General features: G+C 40.8%; 2 protein-coding genes across 16 annotated transcripts in view; one reads left to right on the forward strand and one right to left on the reverse strand.

The window, feature by feature from the left end:
• The window catches only part of HYCC2 (hyccin PI4KA lipid kinase complex subunit 2), a 98,133-nt gene extending 91,857 nt beyond the window's left edge, over positions 1 to 6,276 (reverse strand). For 3 of the 14 annotated variants that reach the window (XM_003820731.4, XM_008974163.5, XM_034954790.3), the window contains exon 1: positions 6,175 to 6,276. The gene's annotated coding sequence lies outside the window, so the exon portion shown is untranslated. Of the gene's footprint in view, positions 1 to 5,803; positions 5,966 to 6,018 lie in introns of those variants that run through there. The other 11 variants (XM_057301470.1, XM_024927971.4, XM_008974164.6 and 8 more) reach the window with 7 other exon arrangements.
• A 30-nt stretch (positions 6,277 to 6,306) lies between these two features.
• NDUFB3 (NADH:ubiquinone oxidoreductase subunit B3) lies at positions 6,307 to 20,114 on the forward strand. 2 transcript variants are annotated; one of them, XM_008974168.4, is made up of 3 exons: positions 6,307 to 6,624; positions 13,440 to 13,581; positions 19,818 to 20,114. In XM_008974168.4, the coding sequence occupies exons 2-3, from the start codon at positions 13,442 to 13,444 to the stop codon at positions 19,972 to 19,974; spliced, it is 297 nt and encodes a 98-aa protein (XP_008972416.1). In that variant the 5' UTR covers positions 6,307 to 6,624; positions 13,440 to 13,441; the 3' UTR covers positions 19,975 to 20,114. The 2 variants fall into 2 exon arrangements, with proteins under 2 accessions (XP_008972416.1, XP_034810683.1); XM_034954792.3 differs by lacking the exon at positions 6,307 to 6,624 and adding an exon at positions 6,806 to 6,926.
• Positions 20,115 to 21,023: the final 909 nt, after the last annotated feature.

Here is a 21,023-nt window from a genome sequence, read left to right on the forward strand (position 1 = left end):
TGCCCAAGACTGCAATTGTTGGCTTGTATAACTCTATTTCTAAAGATAAGGACACTGAGATGTAAATAGTGGAGCTAGGATTCTAATCTAGATAGTTGCCTCTAGGCCCTAACTACTCTTCATAATATTTCTAGCAGCTACAGAAATTGAGAGAAGTAAATGGAATCAAAGAAAGAGTAAGAAGGTAAAGTCAACAGAACCTAGCATTGCTCAGATGAAGCGTAAGTGTTAAAGATAGATAACATCAGGGTTCCAGCTCCAGCAGGTTAGAAAGATGACAAAAGGGAAAACATGAATTCACTTTTAAACATATTATAGTTGAAGGACCTGTAGCTCATCTTCATCTAGCAGGCAATTACATGTATAGAATAGGAACTAAAGTTCAAGGGAAAGCTCTGGATTAGAGACACAGATTGAGAACCATCATATTTGGATGCTAATTAAATAAAAAAATCACAGAGTAACAAAGCATAAAATGAGAGAAGATTCAGAACCTTAAGGAACAGAAACATTTGAGTCTTAAGTTTTATATTCATTTCCCCTAGTATTTTCCATAAATAGCAGATACTGTGAAATACTGAAAATTCAAATTAACTTTAGATTTTATAAAAGCCCTTCATGTTTTCTTTTCTTTTTTTTTTTCTTTTTTTTTTTTCTTTGGAGACAGAGTCTCACTTCATCGCCCAGGCTGGAGTGCACACAATCTTGGCTCACTGCAACCTCCACTTCCTAGGTTCAAGCAATTTTCCTGCCTCAGCCATTCCAGTAGCTGGCACTACAGGTGTGCACCACCGTGCCCAGCTAACTTTTGTATTTTTAGTAGAGACAGGGTTTCACCATGTTGGCCAGGCTGGTCTCGAAATCCTGACCTCAAGTGATCTGCTCATCTCGGCCTCAAGAGATGCTGGGATTACAGGCGTGAGCCACTGTGCCCAGCCACTATGTTTTCTATTTGAGTCTTACAGTCACCCTATAATGTAGAAAGGACAGTAGTATACTCTCTCCCATCCCCACACCCTTTTTCATTTAAAAAGTATAAACTAATAAATAAATAAAAAAAGAACGAATACACAGATTAAAAAGCCCCAATACAAAAGAATATGGAAAAAGTATAACTTTCAGTACCTGCTCAGTATCTAACTTGCCTCTCTCATCCATTTTATATATAATATGGAAAGGAATTTAAGGAGGTTAATTGGCAAGTCTTAGTAGCTAACAAGTCTATATTAATTAAGAATCAGGGAGACTGTTTTCACAAGATAGTGCCGAAGACGAAAAAGGAAGCTCCTACCCCTCTTAAAGCAGAAGCCAAAGCAAAGGCTTTGAAGGCCAAGAAAGCAGTGCTGAAAGGCTGAAAGTAGTCATAAAATATGGTAAGTGGCATCAAACACATACACAAAAAAAGAAGATCCGCAAGTCACCCACGTCCCGGTGGCCCAAGGCACTGCAGCCCCACAGGCAGCCCAAATATCCTTGTAAGATAGCAGGATACAAGGAGAAAGAAGCTTGACCACTATACCATCATCAAGTTCCTGCTGACCAGAGTTCACCATGAAGAAGATAGAAGACAACAACATACTTGTGTTCATTGTGGATGTTAAAGCCAACAAGCACCAGGTCAAATGGGCTACAAAGAAGCTCCGTAACATTGATGAGCCAAGATCAAGACCCTGATCGGACCTGATGAAGAGAAGAAGGCTTATGTTTGACTGGCTCCTGATTATGATGCTTTGGAGGTTGTCAACAAAATTGGGATCATCTAAACTGAGTTCGGCTGGCTAATTCTAAGTATATATATTAGTATCTTCTCACCAGAAAAAAAAAAAGAATCAAGCACTATCAACAGTTAAGTATTCAAAATGACAAAGGTGATGGATAAATTTGATTCCAACACTGTTTGAAGTTTCATGTGTCAAAATAAGACAAAACAGATATTCTGTAAACCATGCGTTGCCATTCAATAAATTGATGCCACTTACCATATTTTATGACCACTTTTTTGGCAGTTATATTTCAAACCTAGAAAGTACTATAATTCTATAAATAATCAAAGTCACACCTCTTAATATATTACATAATTGAATTTTTACGCTTTTCTCTAAAATTAAAATCTACTCATGCTTTTTCTCAGATTTGTCTCCATGGCAGCCAGATACCCAAACAGAAAGTCTAGAATTCACAAAGATGAACCATAAGTTTCTAAACTGGACCCAAGTCAAGGTAAACATATTTGCAATGCCAACTTTTAGTATATATTACTGAGTGAATGTTAATGCAAAGATTAATGCATATATTCATCATATAGCATTATCAGAAAAGGACCTTGAATTACTCCAACTCTTATTTTCCAATTTTAGTTTAATTCTAGAACTAGATAGCTTTCAGGGACAGTAAGAGAATAGGATATAAATGTCTATACAAATTAGCACAGGTCTGAATCATGAAATAAATTAGTTTGATTTATGGAAAGCAGCTAAGTGCCAAGTAAGAACTAATCCAAACCAAAACATTCAGCACAATTTTCATTTCTGGCAACTCCAGCTCCCGGCTAGAAAAACTATCCTAGCTATGACAGGCTGGGTGCAGTGGCTCACGCCTGTAATCCCAGCACTTATGGAAGCCGAGGCAGGCGGATCACCTGATGTCCAGAGTTCGAGACCAGCCTGACCAACTTGGAGAAATCCCGTCTCTACTAAAAAAAATGCAAAATTAGCCGGGCGTGGTGGCACATGCCTGTAATCCCAGCTACTCCAGAGGCTGGGGCAGGAAAATGGCTTGAACCCGGGAGGCAGAGGTTGCTGTGAGCCCAGATCACGCCACTGCACTCCAGCCAGGGCAACAAAAGTGAAACTCCGTCTCAAAAAAAGAAAAAAAAAGCTATCCTAGCTATGACATGAAATGGTGACAATTTATTGAGCTATACAAGTATTAGTAAATTAGTAGATTTGGCAGCCTTTTCTCTAAAGCTAAAACTACTGTTACTGCTTCATACCACAAGTGCTAGAGCCTTGAATTAGACCAAGGCACTTCCACTCTGAAGTGGAAGCCAGTGGTGAACCAAATAATCAAGGGAATTTGTTTCCAAAATACATCTACCCCCTTCACACTCCTCCCATCCGAAAAATTCTGAAGGGAAGTGGAGATGATATAAGTGATATGTGTATGCCTTTTTAAAAACTCCTAAATAGTTTTGAGGTATCTATTTCCAACTCCATGAAGAATTCTTAAATTAGGTCCAAACTTTTTCAAAACACTGTATCTATCACAGGCTTAAGGAGCAGAGCTACAAAGTGACAAGGGCTCAACAGAAGGCTAGGAAGGTAAGGAGCTGTACTCGGAACAGATGTAAGCTACTTTCAGAGCTTTCTGTGCTGGCTCCCTCCAGAATCCACTACATTTTAGTCAGTGATAAATGTTCAGTTCCACATCCCAAGAAAAGAACATAGGCTACTGACCAAATAAAGTGTAAAAAGAAGCAATTCTGGAAATCAAAAAAAAGATAATAAGCCACAGACGATGACAGACAAAAAAATCTTCTGTTCTGGCTTTAAAAGAACAGTAACTCGGAACAAGGATCTCTAAGGGGGAAAAAAAAGAACAATACAAAGTACTGGTGTGATAACTAGTTTCGAAACTTCTGCCCATATTTTATCAGTTTTTCACTATGTAGCATTGGTTTTTCTATAAGACTCAGTCAAGCTGAAAATTTCAATCATTCTAGAACTTAATAAACTACTACAAGATGCCAAAACTGTATTGCAAATAATCAAACTTAAATCTGAATTGCATGTCAAGACAGTTAAAGGGCCGGGCTAAAAAACACACTTTCAAGGCCTATTTTAGGGCAAACAATTAAACTCCTTTACAATCATTGTTTCAAATTCCTTATAAACAGCTCCAATACTGAAATGTTTCATCAGAGAGAACTTCTACAACGTATAAACGATCATCTAACCACACTATATGCTAATTTGGACTAGTGTTTCTTTAGCTACTTGGTAATTTCCTACTCGATACTCAACTTACTGCATTCTACAATGACACCTACTGGCCATTCAAAATCAGCCATTAGTTCTCTAAGACAGCTCTAGTAGGCTGGTTACATAAGAAGAAACACACTCACACACACACACACACACACAAACACACACACGCATAAAAGCAACACACACACACGCATAAAAGCAAAGATTTAACTGGTACTCAAAACACTACAGAATTCCACCTAAAATAGAACCAGAAATTTTCTTTGTGACTGAGATTGCATTATTCTTGGAAAAGGAGAAAAGACAAAGAACAAAACACCAAACATCAATAAAAATTTTTATCTAAAGCACTGACAAATGTCTCAGTACTGAGAACATCTGGGAACAAACAACTTTAATGATGCACCTCTTTCCCAATTAAATTTTTGAGAAAAAATGAAATTTTGATTTAGGTTCATATATAGGAATATAAATTATCATTAATAGAAAAAAATCACATCTTATAAAGTTTTTCTGACATGCAGTACCGAAATAAATTTAGGAAAATTGTAGAGTTGCTGACACTACATTAGACCTTATCTCCTAAGCTAAAGGCAATATTTCAAACACCTTACATTTTAGAAATTTATAACACTTCTTTTAAAATCATTTTCCAGTGCTTCTCTCAAAATTGTTTTTCAATGAGCTACAAAATCAAGTTTTTATGTCGTTTGCCCTTCCATAACACATACTGAATAGAATTCCTATTTTAATTCTACATTTTATTGGGGAAACAATGAATTATAAAATTTTTAAATAAGATAATTTAATTATATCTATAAATATATTTTGCCTCTGTCCGAGAGGTTCAGAGTCCACTTTTTAAACCTAATAAATAATTCATAAGTAGCTTCTCAGACTTGCTTACAGAACAAACTACTTAAAAGTTGACTTTTTTCTGCCGGGCACGGTGGCTCACGCCTGTAATCCCAGCACTTTGGGAGGCCGAGGCGGGCGGATCACCTGACGTCCGGAGTTCAAGACCAGCCTGACCAACATGGAGAAACCCCGTATCTACTAAAAACACAAAATTAGCCGGGCGTGGTGGCGCATGCCTGTAATCCCAGCTACTCCGGAGGCTGGGGCAGGAGAATGGCTTGAACCCGGGAGGCGGAGGTTGCTGTGAGCCGAGATCGCGCCATTGCACTCCAGCCTGGGCAACAACAGCGAAACTCCGTCTCAAAAAAAAAAAAAAAAAAAAAAAAAGTTTATTTTTTTCCCCATATTCAGACCACCACCTTATTTGCACAGTCCCTAACTTCCACAATATCCTGGGGGGAGGAAGGGATCTACCAACTAATTTTCTAGTCATTTTCCAACTTACACTTAGCTCCTACTGTAAATTTTTAAAGGATTCCCCACTTTTCTGAAGATCTTTAAAAAATGTTGTCAGCCTTGACCCTCAAATAAATTCACGAACTACAAAACATGAACCTGGCCACATTCATCGCAAACTAGTATCTGTCAAGTCCATATTTGGGATAAGCTCTTCGTGACTACTCTATCCTCCATGCTACCACCCTTCGCCTAGAGAACCTGCCAATGTAAATGGCACTCAAGCCAATGAAAGAAGTGTTCTAACACATTAATAGGTTGCAAGACCTCCTCTCCCAGGAGGGACAACCTAGTTGTTTGGGTAAATAACAGCCAAAGATTACATAATGTACAGCAATAATGAGTATTCAGAATCTGACCGCCAGTAAATATTTTTCTTCTCCGCTCCCCCTCAACACCCCCAGGAAATGGCCCTAAGAAGCAATCACTGGATTTCTCTTAACTGTCTTCAATGCCGTGTCCTTTTCTCGCCTGGGGCTTTGTGCAAGGAATCCCTTCAGCCCTCACGACACCGCCTTGCTCCCGCCTCTCCTCCCTCTCTGCTGGCGCCACCGCAGCCCCCACGCCCTAGGTGGGCCCCCACGTCGCCCCACAAGGCTCGGCTTCCACCCGCCTCGGCTGCCGCCTTCTCCTCCTCACGACCCTCCCAAGATGCTACCTGGTTTACGAGAGGTTCCGGGACCACCAACACACCGGCTACCGCCTTTCCAGACCACCCTCGCCAGCTCCCGTCTGTAGTTTCCGCGGCCGAAGGAGAAGAAAACCCCTCTTCATCTAGCACTTTGCCTCCCCCAAAGACAGCACCGCCGCCTACCTGTCACCCTGCTGTCTCCAGCTTCCTACCGCCACCGCCTCCCGCAGCAGCCTGCCAACTGCAGCGCAACAACCAACCCTCTCATTGGGTGAGAGCACGCGCTCAACAACAGCCTCCCTTATTGGCTGCAGTATGCCGGCAGCCCCGCCCTGTGCGCGGTGTCTAAGGATTCCGTCCCCAAGCAAGGACAACATATTATCTTCCCCGCCCTTCTCTTTTCTACAGTATCTGTTACCTCAGTCAGATTGAGGATGCACATATATTGGGAAAATAATCGACTTCCAGCGTGCCTCATGTAGTCTCTACCTGATTCAGGAATCTCTAACCCAGTATCGGAACGTTAAGCGGCTTCTCCGCTTTCCCGCCGTGAGAAACTCGAGGTGACAACCTCCGTTTCCGGTTGGCTCCGGTTGCAGAGTTGAGTGTCCTGAGAGGTCAGATTGCTGTCAGGTAAATTAGGGAGTTGGTGGGAGGCCCGTTGATTAGGATTAAGAGCTAGACTCTATTCTGGGGAGTGCAGAAAAGGAGAGACTAAATGGAGAAGGATGGGAGGCTGGGAGGGAGATCAAAGAACTAGCAGGCGAGAACTAATGAAGTCCTAGTTTAGAGTTGGGGTAGGAAGAGGTGGTTGGAGGATTCAGTGATCATCACTGTAGTTGTTAAATCCAGGTGCTTGTTCCCGCTTCTGCCACACGCAAAATTGTCTTTGTTTGCCTTTGGATCGCAAAGGCAGAAGAACAGCATCACTAAAAGTAATAACAGTTCATTTGTTTTTTATTTCCTAATATTCATATAATCACAGTTTTTAATACGAGGAAGTTAAGATATATACTTCATAGTCTTCGGTAAACTAAAATTGCATGTAGTGGAAGTAGCATTATCTTCTTATTTCTTTCTTAGGGAAAGGATACCAGCACATTTTCTTAGAGCCAGCTTCCTTTAGTGGAGGTTGATCTTCATCAGACTTTTAGATTCACTTCAGACATAGATAGCTTTTAAAATTTTTGGTTGCATGTTTTTTCTTTATTTAACTAATTTCCTTACTGTTATTATTTGAGCTGCTCTGAAACGGAAATAACCACCATTTTTCAGTCCTCAGCACAATTTAAGTCAATTTTTCTATTTTTATTTTTTATTGTCAAGTATATATACAGAAGGGTGTATAAAACATACATTTTAAAAAATTATAACTAACAGAAGCAGACACTCCTGTATCCACCTCTTAGATTAGAAAATAAAGCATTGCCAATAACTTAGAACATGCAGTCTTAACAGGGGTGATTTTACATTTCAAGGGGTTGAAAATTGGTGGGGCCGGGGTCGGAATCTTAGTTACTACAATGATTTGTGTCCCTCCAAAGGGCCACAGTATATAAACAGTTATACAGTATATATGTAGTGATAAATTTTCATGGCGGGGGGCGTGATTAGGAATAAAATGTCTAGAAAGGTTCCTTACAGGGACAATAGTTAAAAATTGGTTGAAAAACACTGCCTTAGAATCTCCCAGTATGTTTCTGTGATTCCATCTCCTCCACCAAGAGGTAACCATTATCCTGACTTGTGCTAAGCACTCACTTGTTTTACTTTAATTTTTCCGTCTATGATGAATTCCTAAAAAATGAATTGTTAGGCATTTCAATCTATATAAATGGGTTCAGAGTGCATGTGTATTTTTTTCTGACTCACCCCTTGCTCATTATCCATATTTGTGGAGATTCAATCACACTTTTGCATGTAGTTTTTTGTTGTATAATATTCTACAGTGTGACTATACCATAATCCCTTCTGTTGTTATTGGACATTTGGGTTGTTTACAGTTGGGAGATAGAATAAACAATGTGGCTATAAAGATTCTTTTAAAAACATATTTCTTAGGCTGGGCACGGTGGCTCACGCCTGTAATCCCAACACTTTGGGTGGCCGAGGCAGGCAGATAATGAGGTCCGGAGATCGAGACCATTCTGACCAACATGGTGAAACCCAGTCTCTACTAAAAGTACAAAAAATTAGCCGGGTGTGGTGGTGCACGCCTGTAATCCCAGCTACTCGGGAGGCTGAGGCAGGAGAATCACTAGAACCTGGGAGGCGGAGGTTGCAGTGAGCCGAGATTGCACCACCCACTGCACTCCAGCCTGGCGACAGAGTGAGACTCCATCTCAAAAAAAAAATTTGTTTTTTTTTTGTTTGTTTTTTTTTTAGAGACCAGAGCCTTGATGTCTCTAAGAAAATATTTTAAATATATTTTTTATATTCCATAAATATAAACCTTTGATCTGTGATTATGTTTATAAGATTTACAGTTGATAAAGTAGATTCATATATCCAAATTGTTCCAAAGACACTTTTATTTATTTATTTTATTTGTATATTTTTTGAGACAGAGTCTCGCTCTGTCGCCCAGGCTGGAGTGCAGTGGCGCGATCTCAGCTCAGTGCAACCTTCACCTCCCAGGTTCAAGTGATTCTTCTGTCTCACCCTCCCTAATAGCTGGAACTACAGGCATGCGCTACCATGCCCAGCTAATTTTTTTATTTTTAGTAGAGACGGGATTTTGCCATGTTGGTTAGGCTTTTCTTGAACTCCTGACCTCAGGTGTTCCACCTGCCTCAGCCTCCCAAAGTGCTGGGATTACAGGCGTGAGCCACCGCTCCTGGCCTCCAAAGACACATTAATATTTTCTAATAACGATTTGATCATCTGTTTTGAGATTAAGTTAATTAAAATTAAATTAAAATTCCCAGTTCCCAACTGCACCAGCCACATTTCAAGTGCTAGTGGCTACCATATTGGACAGTGTCTATCTAGAATATATGTACTAGGAGTGGAATTGATGGCCATAAGGTATTCATATGTTCAGCTTTTTTTTTTTTTTTTTTTTTTTTTGAGATAGAATCTCACTCTGTCACCCAGGCTGGAGTGCAGTGGCGCAATCTCGGCTCACTGCAACCTCCACCTCCTGGGTTCAAGTGATTCTCCTTCCTCAGCCTCCTGAGTAGCTGGGACTACAGGTGTGTGCTACCACACCTGGCTAATTTTTGTATTTTTAGTAGAGACAGGGTTTCCCCATGTTGGCCAGGCTGGTCTCAACTCCTGGCCTCAAGTGATCCACCTGCCTTGGCCTCCCAAATTGCTGGGATTACAGGCGTGTGCCACTGCGCCCAGCCATGTTCAGCCTTTCTAGGTCTTGCCAGTTTTTCAGAATGGTTGTGCTTAGTTACAGTCTCACCACCTAAGTATGAAAGTAGAAGGCACATCACAATGTGTTTTCCTCAGCTCTCACGATCTTGCAAGGTAGGTTTTATCCTCATGTTATATGAAGAAACTGAAGTTCAGGGAAATTAAGTGATTTGCCTTGGATTTTACTTTTACTAGTGCAAAGTAGGAGAATTTCAAGCTCTTACTTTACAGGTCACGATATCATTGTTTGATTTATGGCTATTTGGAAATAGAAATAAGTTTAAAAAGAAAAATGGGCCAGGTGCCATGGCTCACGCCTGTAGTCCCAATATTTTAGGAGGCCAAGGAGGGAGGAATGCTTGAGGCCAGGAGTTCAACAGCAGCCTGGGCAACATAGGAAGATCCTGTCTGAAAAAAAAAAGAAAAAAGAAAATGAAAGGTTTCCTAGAGAAAGTGTTTTCAACTTTCTGCTCTTTTTGAAAAGTCATTTAAATGTTATATTTAGCTGGGCACCGTGGCTCATGCCTGTAATCCCAGCACTTTGGGAGACCCAGGTGGGCGGATCACAAGGTCAGGAGATCGAGGCCATCCTAGCTAACACGGTGAAACCCCGTCTCTAGTACAAAATACAAAAAATTAGCCAGGCGTGGTGGGGGTTGCCTGTAGTCCCAGCTACTCGGGAGGCTGAGGCAGGAGAATTGCTTGAACCTGGGAGGCACAGGTTGCAGTGAGCCAAGATCGCGCCACTGCACTACAGCCTGGGCGACAGAGCGAGACTCTGTCTCAAAAAAAAAAAAAAAGTTATATTTAGTAAATTCCTATGAAAAGGATACTTCTGAAATAATTAGGTGGAAGAGAAAATACATTGAATGTATTTAAATAAACTTTTATAGGAGAAATGAGGGTATGTACACTTTCATGTTTTCTTTCAAAGATTTATCTTTCAAATTACTCGTTTAAGCACAGTAGTATTGTAATTTTGAAATAGTCTTTATACCATGGTAATGTTTCAAGTTTTATTTTCAAAAACTATTCTATCAAAATTCTTGACCCTTTGTTTTATACTCTCTTCCAAATACACTGATACTCAGGTTGATATTCTAGAATTGACATTTGCCAAAATAAGGGTTTGTCTTGTTTTAAGTGTTTTTAAAATGAAGCCTTATTTTAAAAAAGATTTTTTGAAAACATGGTATGCAGAAGCCAAGACATTATCATTCTAAATAAACACTTGTAATGGTCTTCGTTTGTAATAAATGTATTCAGTCTCAAAAGTCAGTCTGAAGTCTGACACCATAATTTTTTTCCTTCATTTTATTGAATCTACCAAGTAATAATGGGTTAAATGTTTCATTCAGAGTTGTGTTGTAGTTTTAACTTGTGTTTGAGAGTATCGGTTTTCATTTTCATTTTCATTTAAATGTGAAAATCCTCCTGGGTGTGGCTGTAATCCCACTGTAATCCCAGCATTTTGGGAGGCCTATGCCAGAGGATCAAGGATCACTTGAGGCCAGGAGTTTGAGACCAGCCTGCACAACATAGGGAGGGTCCATCGCTATAAAACATTTAAAAACTAGCCAGGCGTTGTGCACACTCCAGTCCTAGCTACTCAGGAGGCTGAGGCAGGACAATCACTTGAGCCCAGGAGTTTGAGGCTGCAGTGAGCTATGATCCAGAGCAAGACCCTCTATCTTTAAAAAAAAATATATATATATATATATAAAATTAAATGTGAAAATCATCAACATAATGTTTTTTAGTATCTTAACATGTTTACAAATAATAAGTGTTGGTTTTTCACAGTTAGTATGTACAATTTTTTTCCCATATCTTGGAACTAATTTTTTGAGAGAGTCTCACTCTGTCGCCCAGGCTGGAGTGCAGTGGCACCATCTTGGCTCACTGTAACCTCTGCCTTCTGGGTTCAAGCGATTCTCATCCTTCAGCCTCCCAATAATGTGTCTTTAATATACACTTTTTAATAATTACCTCTCTCTTCTGAGATGCAATGTAAGAATTCATACCAGGCAAGGCACAGTGGCTCACGCCTGTAATCCTAGCACTTTGGGAGGCGGAGGCGGGCAGATCACCTGAGGTCAGGAGTTCGAGACCAGCCTGACCAACATGGGGAAACTCCATCTCTACTAAAAATACAAAATTAGCCAGGCATGGTGGCGCATGCCTGTAATCCCAGCCACTCAGGAGGCTGAGGCAGGAGAATCGCTTGAACCCAGGAGGCGGAGGTTGCAGTGAGCTGAGATTGCACACCATTGCACTCCAGCCTGGGCAAAAAGCAAAACTCCATCTCAAAAAAAAAAGAAAAGAAAAGAAATCCTACCTTATTGGGCCTGTTCATAGTTATAAATATGGACATAATGGTAATATTTACTTGATTTTACTTCCGGAAAAGCAGTGATTATAGAATTGCTACTGCTTGCCAAGTAATTAGAAAAATAAAAATTTAAAAAAAATAAAAGGATTGCTACTGCCAACTTTACACAAATTATAGTATAGTGTTACTAAGCCATACCCCTTAATTTGAATTAGCAATTTAAATGAGGACTGAGCTGGTTTATTTTTATATTATATATTAAAATAACACTAGTAAAACCAAAGTATTTATATAACCATTGAGGACATGTTTTATTTAAGGAAGCAAATTTATTGATTAAAAAGGAGTCCTAAGGTATCTGTTGGCCCAGTTCAGGGATCGGCAAACTGCAGCCTGTGGACCAAATCCAGCCCAGTGCCTGTTTTTGTAAGGTCCATGAGCTAAGAATGGTTTTTACAAATGAACATTTGTAATCACTTTGATGCTAAGGATCACTAACTTTGAGCTCCAGTTAAGTAAAATGTTACCCCACAAAAGGGGAGTTCCATTTTTTTCGTCAGTAGACCTGTATTACAAAAAAAATTGTAGTCAGTTACTTACTACCTTTTGAATTTTATCAATAAGGTATTTGCGGAAGTGTGTTTTCTCTTCCTATAAATGTACCTACATAATTGCCTCAATTTTACCTCTTTTACCCACAAAGCCTAAAATATTTACGATCTGCCTCTTTAAAGAAACCTTTCGTGTAATCATATGTATTTAAAAGCATTGCATTTTAAAAGAATCATCTAAAGAAAATTTTTAAAACAGGATGTATAACCTTTTTGTTATACATATTTATGCATTATGAAAGGATTCAAAAGGAAAACAATATTGCTTAGAAGTTAGGAGCAGGGGGCCGGGCGCGGTGGCTCATACCTGTAATCCCAGCACTTTGGGAGGCTGAGGTGGGTGGATCACAAGGTCAGGAGATTGAGACCATCCTGGCTAACATGGTGAAACCCTGTCTCCACTAAAATTACAAAAAATTAGCCGGGCGTGGTGGCGGGCACCTGTAGTCCCAGCTACTCGCCAGGCTGAGGCAGGAGAATGGCGTGAACCCGGGAGGCAGAGCTTGCAGTGAGCCAAGATTGCACCACTGCACTCCAGCCTGAGCGACAGAGCGAGACTCCGTCTCAAAAAATAAGAAGAAGAAGAAGTTAGGAGCAGGGTTCTAAAACCAAACTGCAAGGTTCTAATCCCAGCTGTACCATTACTATTTTTGTTACCTTTGGAAAGTTACTTAATTGCTTGGAGTCTCATTGTCCTCATCTGTAAAATGGGGATACTCATTTAAGTTCAAAGAGTTGTTTTAGAGGTAATGGAGTTAATACACATAAAGCATTTTAGCATATGTTTACTATTTATAAAGAGTTGTTTTAGAGGTATTGGAGTTAATACACATAAAGCATTTTAGCAAATGTTTACTATTATTATAATGAAGAAAAGAACCAGATAGTAAGTGGTTATCTCTGAGTGGTGAGATTGCCAATTATTTTTCTTTTTTATATTTTGTGTATATGTATTTCCTAACTGTGAACGCGGTTGTAGAATAAGACACTTTTATAAAATCCTTTAACTGGAATTTTCAAGTATTTATATTGGCTTTTTAAAAAAATATTAAATGCTTTACCTTAAAACATAAACAATAAATTTGGGTATTTGATGTCTACAATTTGCATATTTCTCACTTGTGTTAATCTTTTCCTTATAGACATGGCCCATGAACATGGACATGAGCATGGACATCATAAAATGGAACTTCCAGATTATAGACAATGGAAGATAGAAGGGACACCATTAGAAACTATCCAGAAGAAGCTGGCTGCAAAAGGGCTAAGGGATCCATGGGGCCGGTAAGATGAATTAAGTAATTTAGATAGAATGTATCCTAGAGAATCAAGTGTCTATGTTGCTTTTCAATGTATTCTCCTTAGAGAATCATGAAAAATGGCTTTTTACTTTAAAGGGTTTTTTTTGGTTTTTGTTGTTTTTGAGACGGTGTCTTGCTGTGTTGCCAGGCTGGAGTGCAGTGGCGCGATCTCAGCTCACTGCAGCCTCCGCCACCCAAGCAGCTGGGATTACAGGCACGCGCCACCATGCCCAGCTACTTTTTGTGTTTTTAGTAGAGACGGGGTTTCACCATGTTGGCCAAGATAGTCTCGATCTCCTGACCTCGTGATCCACCTGCCTCAGCCTCCCAAAGTGCTGGGATTACAGGCATAAGCCACCGCGCCTGGCTACTTTAAAAGTTTTTGGTTTGTTTTGAGACAGGGTCTCACTCTGTCACCCAGACTGGAGTGCAGTGGTGCACTCACAGCAACCTCCATCTCCCAGGCTTAAGCGATCCTCCCACTCCAGCCTCCCTAGTAGCTGAGACTACAGGCATGGGCCACCATGCCCAGCTAATTTTTATATTGTTAGTAGAGACAGGGTTTTGCCATGTTGCCCGGGCTAGTCTCAAATTCCTGAGGTGAAGTGATCTGCCCACCTTGGCCTCCCAAAGTGTTAAAATTACAGGCATGAGCCGCTACACCTAGCCACATTAAAATTTTAAAATCGACTTTATTGAGATATCGTTTATATATAGTAAAATTCACCTGTTTTGAATGTAAGTCCTTTATCAGATAAAAGTTTTGTGGTGCTTGCTTCAGAAACATATATACTAAAATTGTAATACAGAGAAGTTAGTATGGCCCTGTGCAAGGATTTAAAACAATTTTTTTTAAGGTTTGCAAATGTTTTTTCTCACAGTGTGGCTTATCTTTTTATTTTCTGAATAATGTCTTTCAGAGAGTTTTAAATTTTGATGAATTCACAATTTAGCAATTTTTAAATTTTACAATGTATCCTTTTTGCACCCTAAGATTATCTTCTATGCTTTCTTCTAGAAGCTTTTATAGTTCTTCTTACATTCTGTGATCTGTTTTGAGTTCATTTTTGTGTCATATGAAGTAAGGATGAAGATTAGTATTTTTACATATGTGCATCCAGTTGCTCCAGCACCATTTATTAAAAAATTATTGTACCTCCGTTGAATTACCTTAATAATGTTGTCAAAAATCCATTGAGTGATTTTTGACACTCAATGTGGGTGGTGGCTCGCACCTGTAATTCCAGCACATTGGGAGGCCAAGGCAGGCGGATCGCTTGAGCCCAGGATTTTGAAACCAGCCTAGGCAGTACAGGGAGACTTTGTCTCTACCAAAAAATTTTAAGAATTGCCAGATGTGATGACACACACATGTAGTCCCAGCTACTCAGGAGGCTGAGGTGGGCAGATCACTTGAGCCCAGGATGTCCAGGCGGCAGTGAGCCAAGATCTGGCCACTGCACTCCAGCCTGGGCAACAGAGAGAGACCTTGCCTCAAGAAAAAAAAATCAATTGACTGTATCTATGGGATCTATGTCTGGACTCTACTCTGTTACCCTCATTAATATGTCCACCCTTATGCCAATACCACAGTGTCTTTAAATTACATAGCATAAGATCTCCAACTTTTTTTTTTTTTTTTTTTTTTTTTGAGACGGAGTCTTGCTCTGTCACCCAGGCTAGGGTGCGGTGGCTCAATCTGGCTCGCTGCCAGCTCCACCTCCCGGGTTCACGCCATTCTCCTGCCTTAGCCTTCTAAATAGCTGGGACTACAGGTGCCTGCCACCATGCCCTGCTAATTTTTTGTATTTTTGGTAGAGACGGGGTTTCACCGTGTTAGCCAGGATGGTCTGGATCTCCCGACCTCATGATCCACCCGCCTCAGCCTCCCAAAGTGCTGGGATTACAGGCATGAGCCACCGTGCCCGGCCAAGATCTCCAACCTGTAAAAAATTGTTTTAGCTATTCTAGGTCCTTTGCTTTTACATATAAACTTTGGAATGAACCTGACAATTTCTATTAAAATCCCTGCTTGGATTTTAATTGGGATCCCATTGAATCTGTTTCACATAGATTCACAATGGGAATCTATTTCACATCCACATTGAATCAGATTCCCATCAATTTAGGGGCCAGGCATGGTGGCTCACACCTGTAATTCCAGCACTTTGGGAGGCCAAGGCGGGTGGATCACTTAAGGTCAGGTGTTCGAGACCAGCCTGGGCAACATGGGAAACCCTGTCTCTACTAAAAATACAAAAATTAGCCAGGTGTGGTAGTGGGTACCTGTAATCCCAGCTACTCAGGAGGCTGAGACAGGAGAATCACTTGAACCCGCGAGGCTGAGGTTGCAATGAACCAAGATCGTGCCACTGCACTCCAGCCTGGGCAACAGAGTAAGCTTCCATCTTAAAGAAAACAAAAAATTTAGGGATAAGTGATGTCTTAACAATATTAAGTCTTCTAGTCAACGGGCAATTTAGGTCTTGTTCATTTTATTAGCAGTATTTTATTGCTTTATGTACAGGTCTTGCACATATTTTATTAAATTTATACTGAATTAATTATTTATTTTATTTATTTATTTTTTTTTCTGGGAGACAGAGTCTCACTGTGTCACCCAGGCTGGAGTGCAGTGGCACGATCTTGGCTTACTGCAACCTCTGCCTCCTGGGTTTAAGCAATTCTCCTGCCTCAGCCTCCTGAGTAGCTGGGATTACAGACGTGCATCACCACGCCCAGCTAATTTTTTTTTTTTTTTGAAATGGAGTCTCGCTCTGTCACACAGGCTGGAGTGCAGTGGCACGATCTCCGCTCACTGCAAGCTCCGCCTCCTGGGTTCACACCATTCTCCTGCCTCAGCCTCCCGAGTAGCTGGGACTACAGGCGCCCACCACTATGCCTGGCTAATTTTTTGTATTTTTTAGTAGAGATGGGGTTTTACTGTGTTAGCCAGAATGGTCTCCATATCCTGACCTCATGATCCGCCCACCTCAGCTTCCCAAAGTGCTGGGATTACAGGCATGAGCCACCGCGCCAGGCCTAATTTTTGTATTTTTTTGGTAGAGATGGGGTTTCACCATGTTGGCCAGGCTGGTCTTGAACTCCTGACCTCAAGTGATCCGCTCGCCTCAGCCCCCTAAAGTGCTAGGATTACAGGTGTGAGCCATCAGTCCTGGCGTTGTTTGTTTGTTTGTTTGTTTTGGGAGATGGAGTCTCCGTCGCCCAGGATGGAGTGCAATGATGCCATTTTGGCTCATTGCAGCCTCTACCTCGTGGGCTGAAATCATCCTCCCACCTCAGCCTCCCGAGTAGCTGGGATTACAGGTGCATGCCACCATGCCCAGCTAATTTTTGTATTTTTTGTTGAGACGAGGTTTTCCTGTGTTGCCCAGGCTGGTCTCAAAATCCTGAGCTCATGTGATTTGACCACCTCAGCCTCTCAGAGTGCTGGAATTACAGATCTGAGCTACAGCACCCAGCTTGAATTATTTTAATTTTTGATGCTATTGTAAATAGTATTTTAAAATCTCAACTTCCAGTTGTTCATTGCTAATACTTGTAAACACAGTTGACTTTTATATGTTGATTTTATATCTCGTTACCTTGCTAAATTCACTTTTTAGTTCAAGTAGATTTTTTTTACAGATTTCTTAGAATGTTCTTCATAAACAATCATTCTGTCTACAAATATATTGTTACTTCTTCCTTCTCAATCTGTAAACTTTTTATTTCTTTTTCTTGCATTTTTGTACTGGCTAACACCGCTACTATAATGTTGAATGAAAGTGGTGGACGTCCTTGCCTTATTCCCAACTGGGAGAAAACATTTGGTGGGTCACCACTTAGTATGATGTTTCTTACAGTGATCTCCTAGGTGCCTTTTATCAAGATGAGGAATTTCTCTCTATTTCTAGATTACTAAGTGTTTCATTGTTTATTATTTCTTTTTTTTTTTTTTTTTTTTTTTTGAGACAGAGTTTTGCTCTTGTTGCCCAGGCTGGAGTGCAATGGCGAGATCTTGGCTCACCGCAACCTCTGCCTACCAGGTTCAAGCGATTCTCCTGCCTCTGCCTCCCGAGTAGCTGGGATTACAGGCATGTGCCACCACACCTGGCTAATTTTGTTTTTTTAGTAGAGACTAAAACGTTGGCCAGGCTGGTCTCAAGCTCCCGACCTCAGGTGATCCACACGCCTCGACCTCCCAAAGTGCTGGGATTACAGGCCTGAGCCACCGTGCCCATCCTGTTATTACCATTAATGGATATTGGATTTTGTTAAATGCTTTTTCTGCATCTATTGAGATGTTCATAGTTTTTCCTTTTTATTCTGTTAATATGGCGAGTTACTTCTATTAATTTTCAAATATAAACAAATCTTGCATTCCTAGAGTGAACCCTACTTCATTATGATGTATTACCATTTTTATATGCTGTCGGATTCAGTTTTCTAAAATTTTGTTAAGAATATTTGCACCAGGTGTGGTGGCTAATGCCTGTAATCCCAGCACTTTGGGAAGCCAAGGCAGGCGGATCACTTGAGGCTGGAAGTTTGAGACCAGCCTGGCCAACATGGCAAAACCCTGTCTCTACTAAAATTACAAAAATTGGCTGGGCGCAGTGGCTCATGCCTGTAATCCCAGCACTTTGGGAGGCCAAGGCGGGCAGATCACGAGGTCAGGAGTTCGAGACCAGCCTGGCCAATATGGTGAAACCCTGTCTCTACTAAAAAAAAAAAAAAAAAAAAAAAAAAAAAAAATATGGCCGGGTGGAGTGGCTCATGCCTGTAATCCTAGCACTTTGGGAGGCCGAGGTGGGCGAATCACAAGGTCAGGAGTTCAAGACCAGTGTGGCCAACATAGTGAAACCCCGTCTCTACTAAAAATACAAAAAATTAGCTAGATGTGGTGGTATGCGCCTATAATCCCAGCTACTGGGGAGGCTGAGGCAGGAGAATCCCGTGAACCCAGGAAGTGAAGGTTTCAGTTAGCCAAGATCGTACCATCGCACTCCAGCCCAGGCGACAGTGCGGGGGCGACAGTGCGAGACTCCATCTCAAAAAAAAAAAAAAATACAAAAATTAGTCAGACATGGTGGCGGGCACCTATAATCCCAGCTACTCAGGAGGCTGAGGCGGAGAATTGCTTGAACCTGGGAGGCAGAGGTTGCAGTAAGCTGAGATCACGCCACTGCACTCCAGCCTGGGCAACAGATTGAGACTCTGTCATAAATAAACAAACAAACAAACAAATTAGCGGGCATGGTGGTGCATGCCTGTAATCCCAGCTACTTGGGAGGCTGAGGTGGGAGAATCACTTGAATCCAGAAGGTGGAGGTTGCAGTGAGCTGAGATTGTGCCACTGCTCTCTAGCCTCAGTGACAGAGCAAGACTCCATCTGCCCCCCCAAAAAAAAGAATATTTGCATCTATGTTCATGAGGGATATTATTCTGTAGCTGCTTTTCTTCTAACATCTTTGTCTGGTTTTGGTATCCCAATTAGATTTAATTAGCTCTCGTATTTCCTAAGTCATATTTCTAGAGTTAAATAGTTTTTGTTTTTCATAACATGATTTTTTCATTGGCTTGTCCTTATCAGACCAGAGCAGGGTATCAATCTTCCAAAATTCAGGCTGCTATGGTAGGGAGAAGCGGAGATCCTTTTGAATAGTAACAATAATGTCAAGTGTTACATACTCCATACTCCTCTGCCAAAATATATCATGCATGAGCCTGTTTAGTCTTTATGATATTATAAAGTAGATAATAATCATCATTGAATAGAACAGGAAGCAGACCATGACAGGATAAGCATCTTGCCCAGCCTACAAGATTGTGAATCTAATATAAGTGGCATACCAAAGATTAATACCAAGTCTCTAACTTCATCTTTCCGTGATGTTTTAATGACTAGTGTGGGCAGAGCCCATCTGACCTGTGACAGATAAGCTGACGTGAGTCTTGCATTTGAGGGTTCTGTAAAATCCTGAGGCATATGACTATTAAATGTGAAACCATCAAGTGTTTATTCTTCTATTTTATATGTGAAACTTGGGCATATACTTAATTATCCTATGCCACAGAAAGATTCCTATTGCGATTCACTTAAATGATCTTCTGTAGGGTAGCATTTAAGTCAATTAGAAAGATGAAAATTAAATGTCTTCAACGTATATACACAAGTTGTGTATGATTATAATTTTTTCTTTTTTTTTTTTCTAGCAATGAAGCTTGGAGATACATGGGTGGCTTTGCAAAGAGTGTTTCCTTTTCTGATGTATTCTTTAAAGGATTCAAATGGGGATTTGCTGCATTTGTGGTAGCTGTAGGAGCTGAATATTACCTGGAGTCCCTGAATAAAGATAAGAAGCATCACTGAAGATAATACCTGGAAGTATCATAGTGGTTTCTTAACTCTCCAAAATAAGATTTCTTCTCTGTAGCCTACTTGTCTGGTTTGTCCCTTACAGAATATTAGTAAGATTTAATCAATTAAAATAAAAAATATATATATGCCAATCTGCTTTTGTCATTCTTAAAAAAAAAAAAGTGTCTCAAGCCGTATCAGATTTGGTTTAGAATACATAGGGGGTTGGAGAACAGCAGTAGTGCATTCTGCATATAGCAGGCAGGCATCATATATTTGGCTGAGCAAATGGGCACGTTCTAAGAAGTTTTTTTTAATCTTTTTCTTTTTTTTTTTTAACTAGTCCTGACCTAGCTGGCACTAACAAGTATTTAAATGGGAGTTGGCCTTGCTGTTTTTTTTTGAGATGGAGTCTCGCTCTGTCACCCAGGCTGGAGTACAGTGGCGTGATCTCGGCTCACTGCAAGCTCTGCCTCCCGGGTTCACACCATTCTTCTGCCTCAGCCTCCCAAGTAGCTGGGACTACAGGCGCCCGCCACCATGCCCAGCTAATTTTGTTTTTGTATTTTCAGTAGAGACAGGGTTTCACCGTGTTAGTCAGGATGGTCTCGATCTCCTGACCTTGTGATCCACCCGCCTCAGCCTCCCAAAGTGCTGGGATTACAGGCGTGAGCCACCGCGCCTGGCTGGCCTTGCTGCTTTTATCATCCTCTTCAGATGGTTTAGAGGAACCCAGATTCTACTGCCCTTTTCTGGCTGACACATCCATGTATCATGTTCATTTTTCTTAATTGTGGTATTTTGTGGTATTTCCTACTCTTGCTTAGTCCTCTTAGTCCTTAGTCCTCATTATTCTTATGTCATGAAAAACCTTACATTTTTTTCTTCTTTTTTTTGTTTTTTGAGATAGGGTTTTGCTCTGTCACCCAGACTGGAGTGCAGTGGGAGAGTGATCTTGGCTCACTGCAGCCTCAGCCTCCCTGGGCTCAAGGGATCCTTCCACCACACCAGGCTATCTTTTTGTATTTTTAGTAGAGATGGGGTTTCACCTTGTTGCCCAA

This window comes from Pan paniscus, chromosome 13, assembly GCF_029289425.2.
Source record: "Pan paniscus chromosome 13, NHGRI_mPanPan1-v2.0_pri, whole genome shotgun sequence".
NCBI classification, from domain to species: Eukaryota; Metazoa; Chordata; class Mammalia; order Primates; family Hominidae; genus Pan; species Pan paniscus.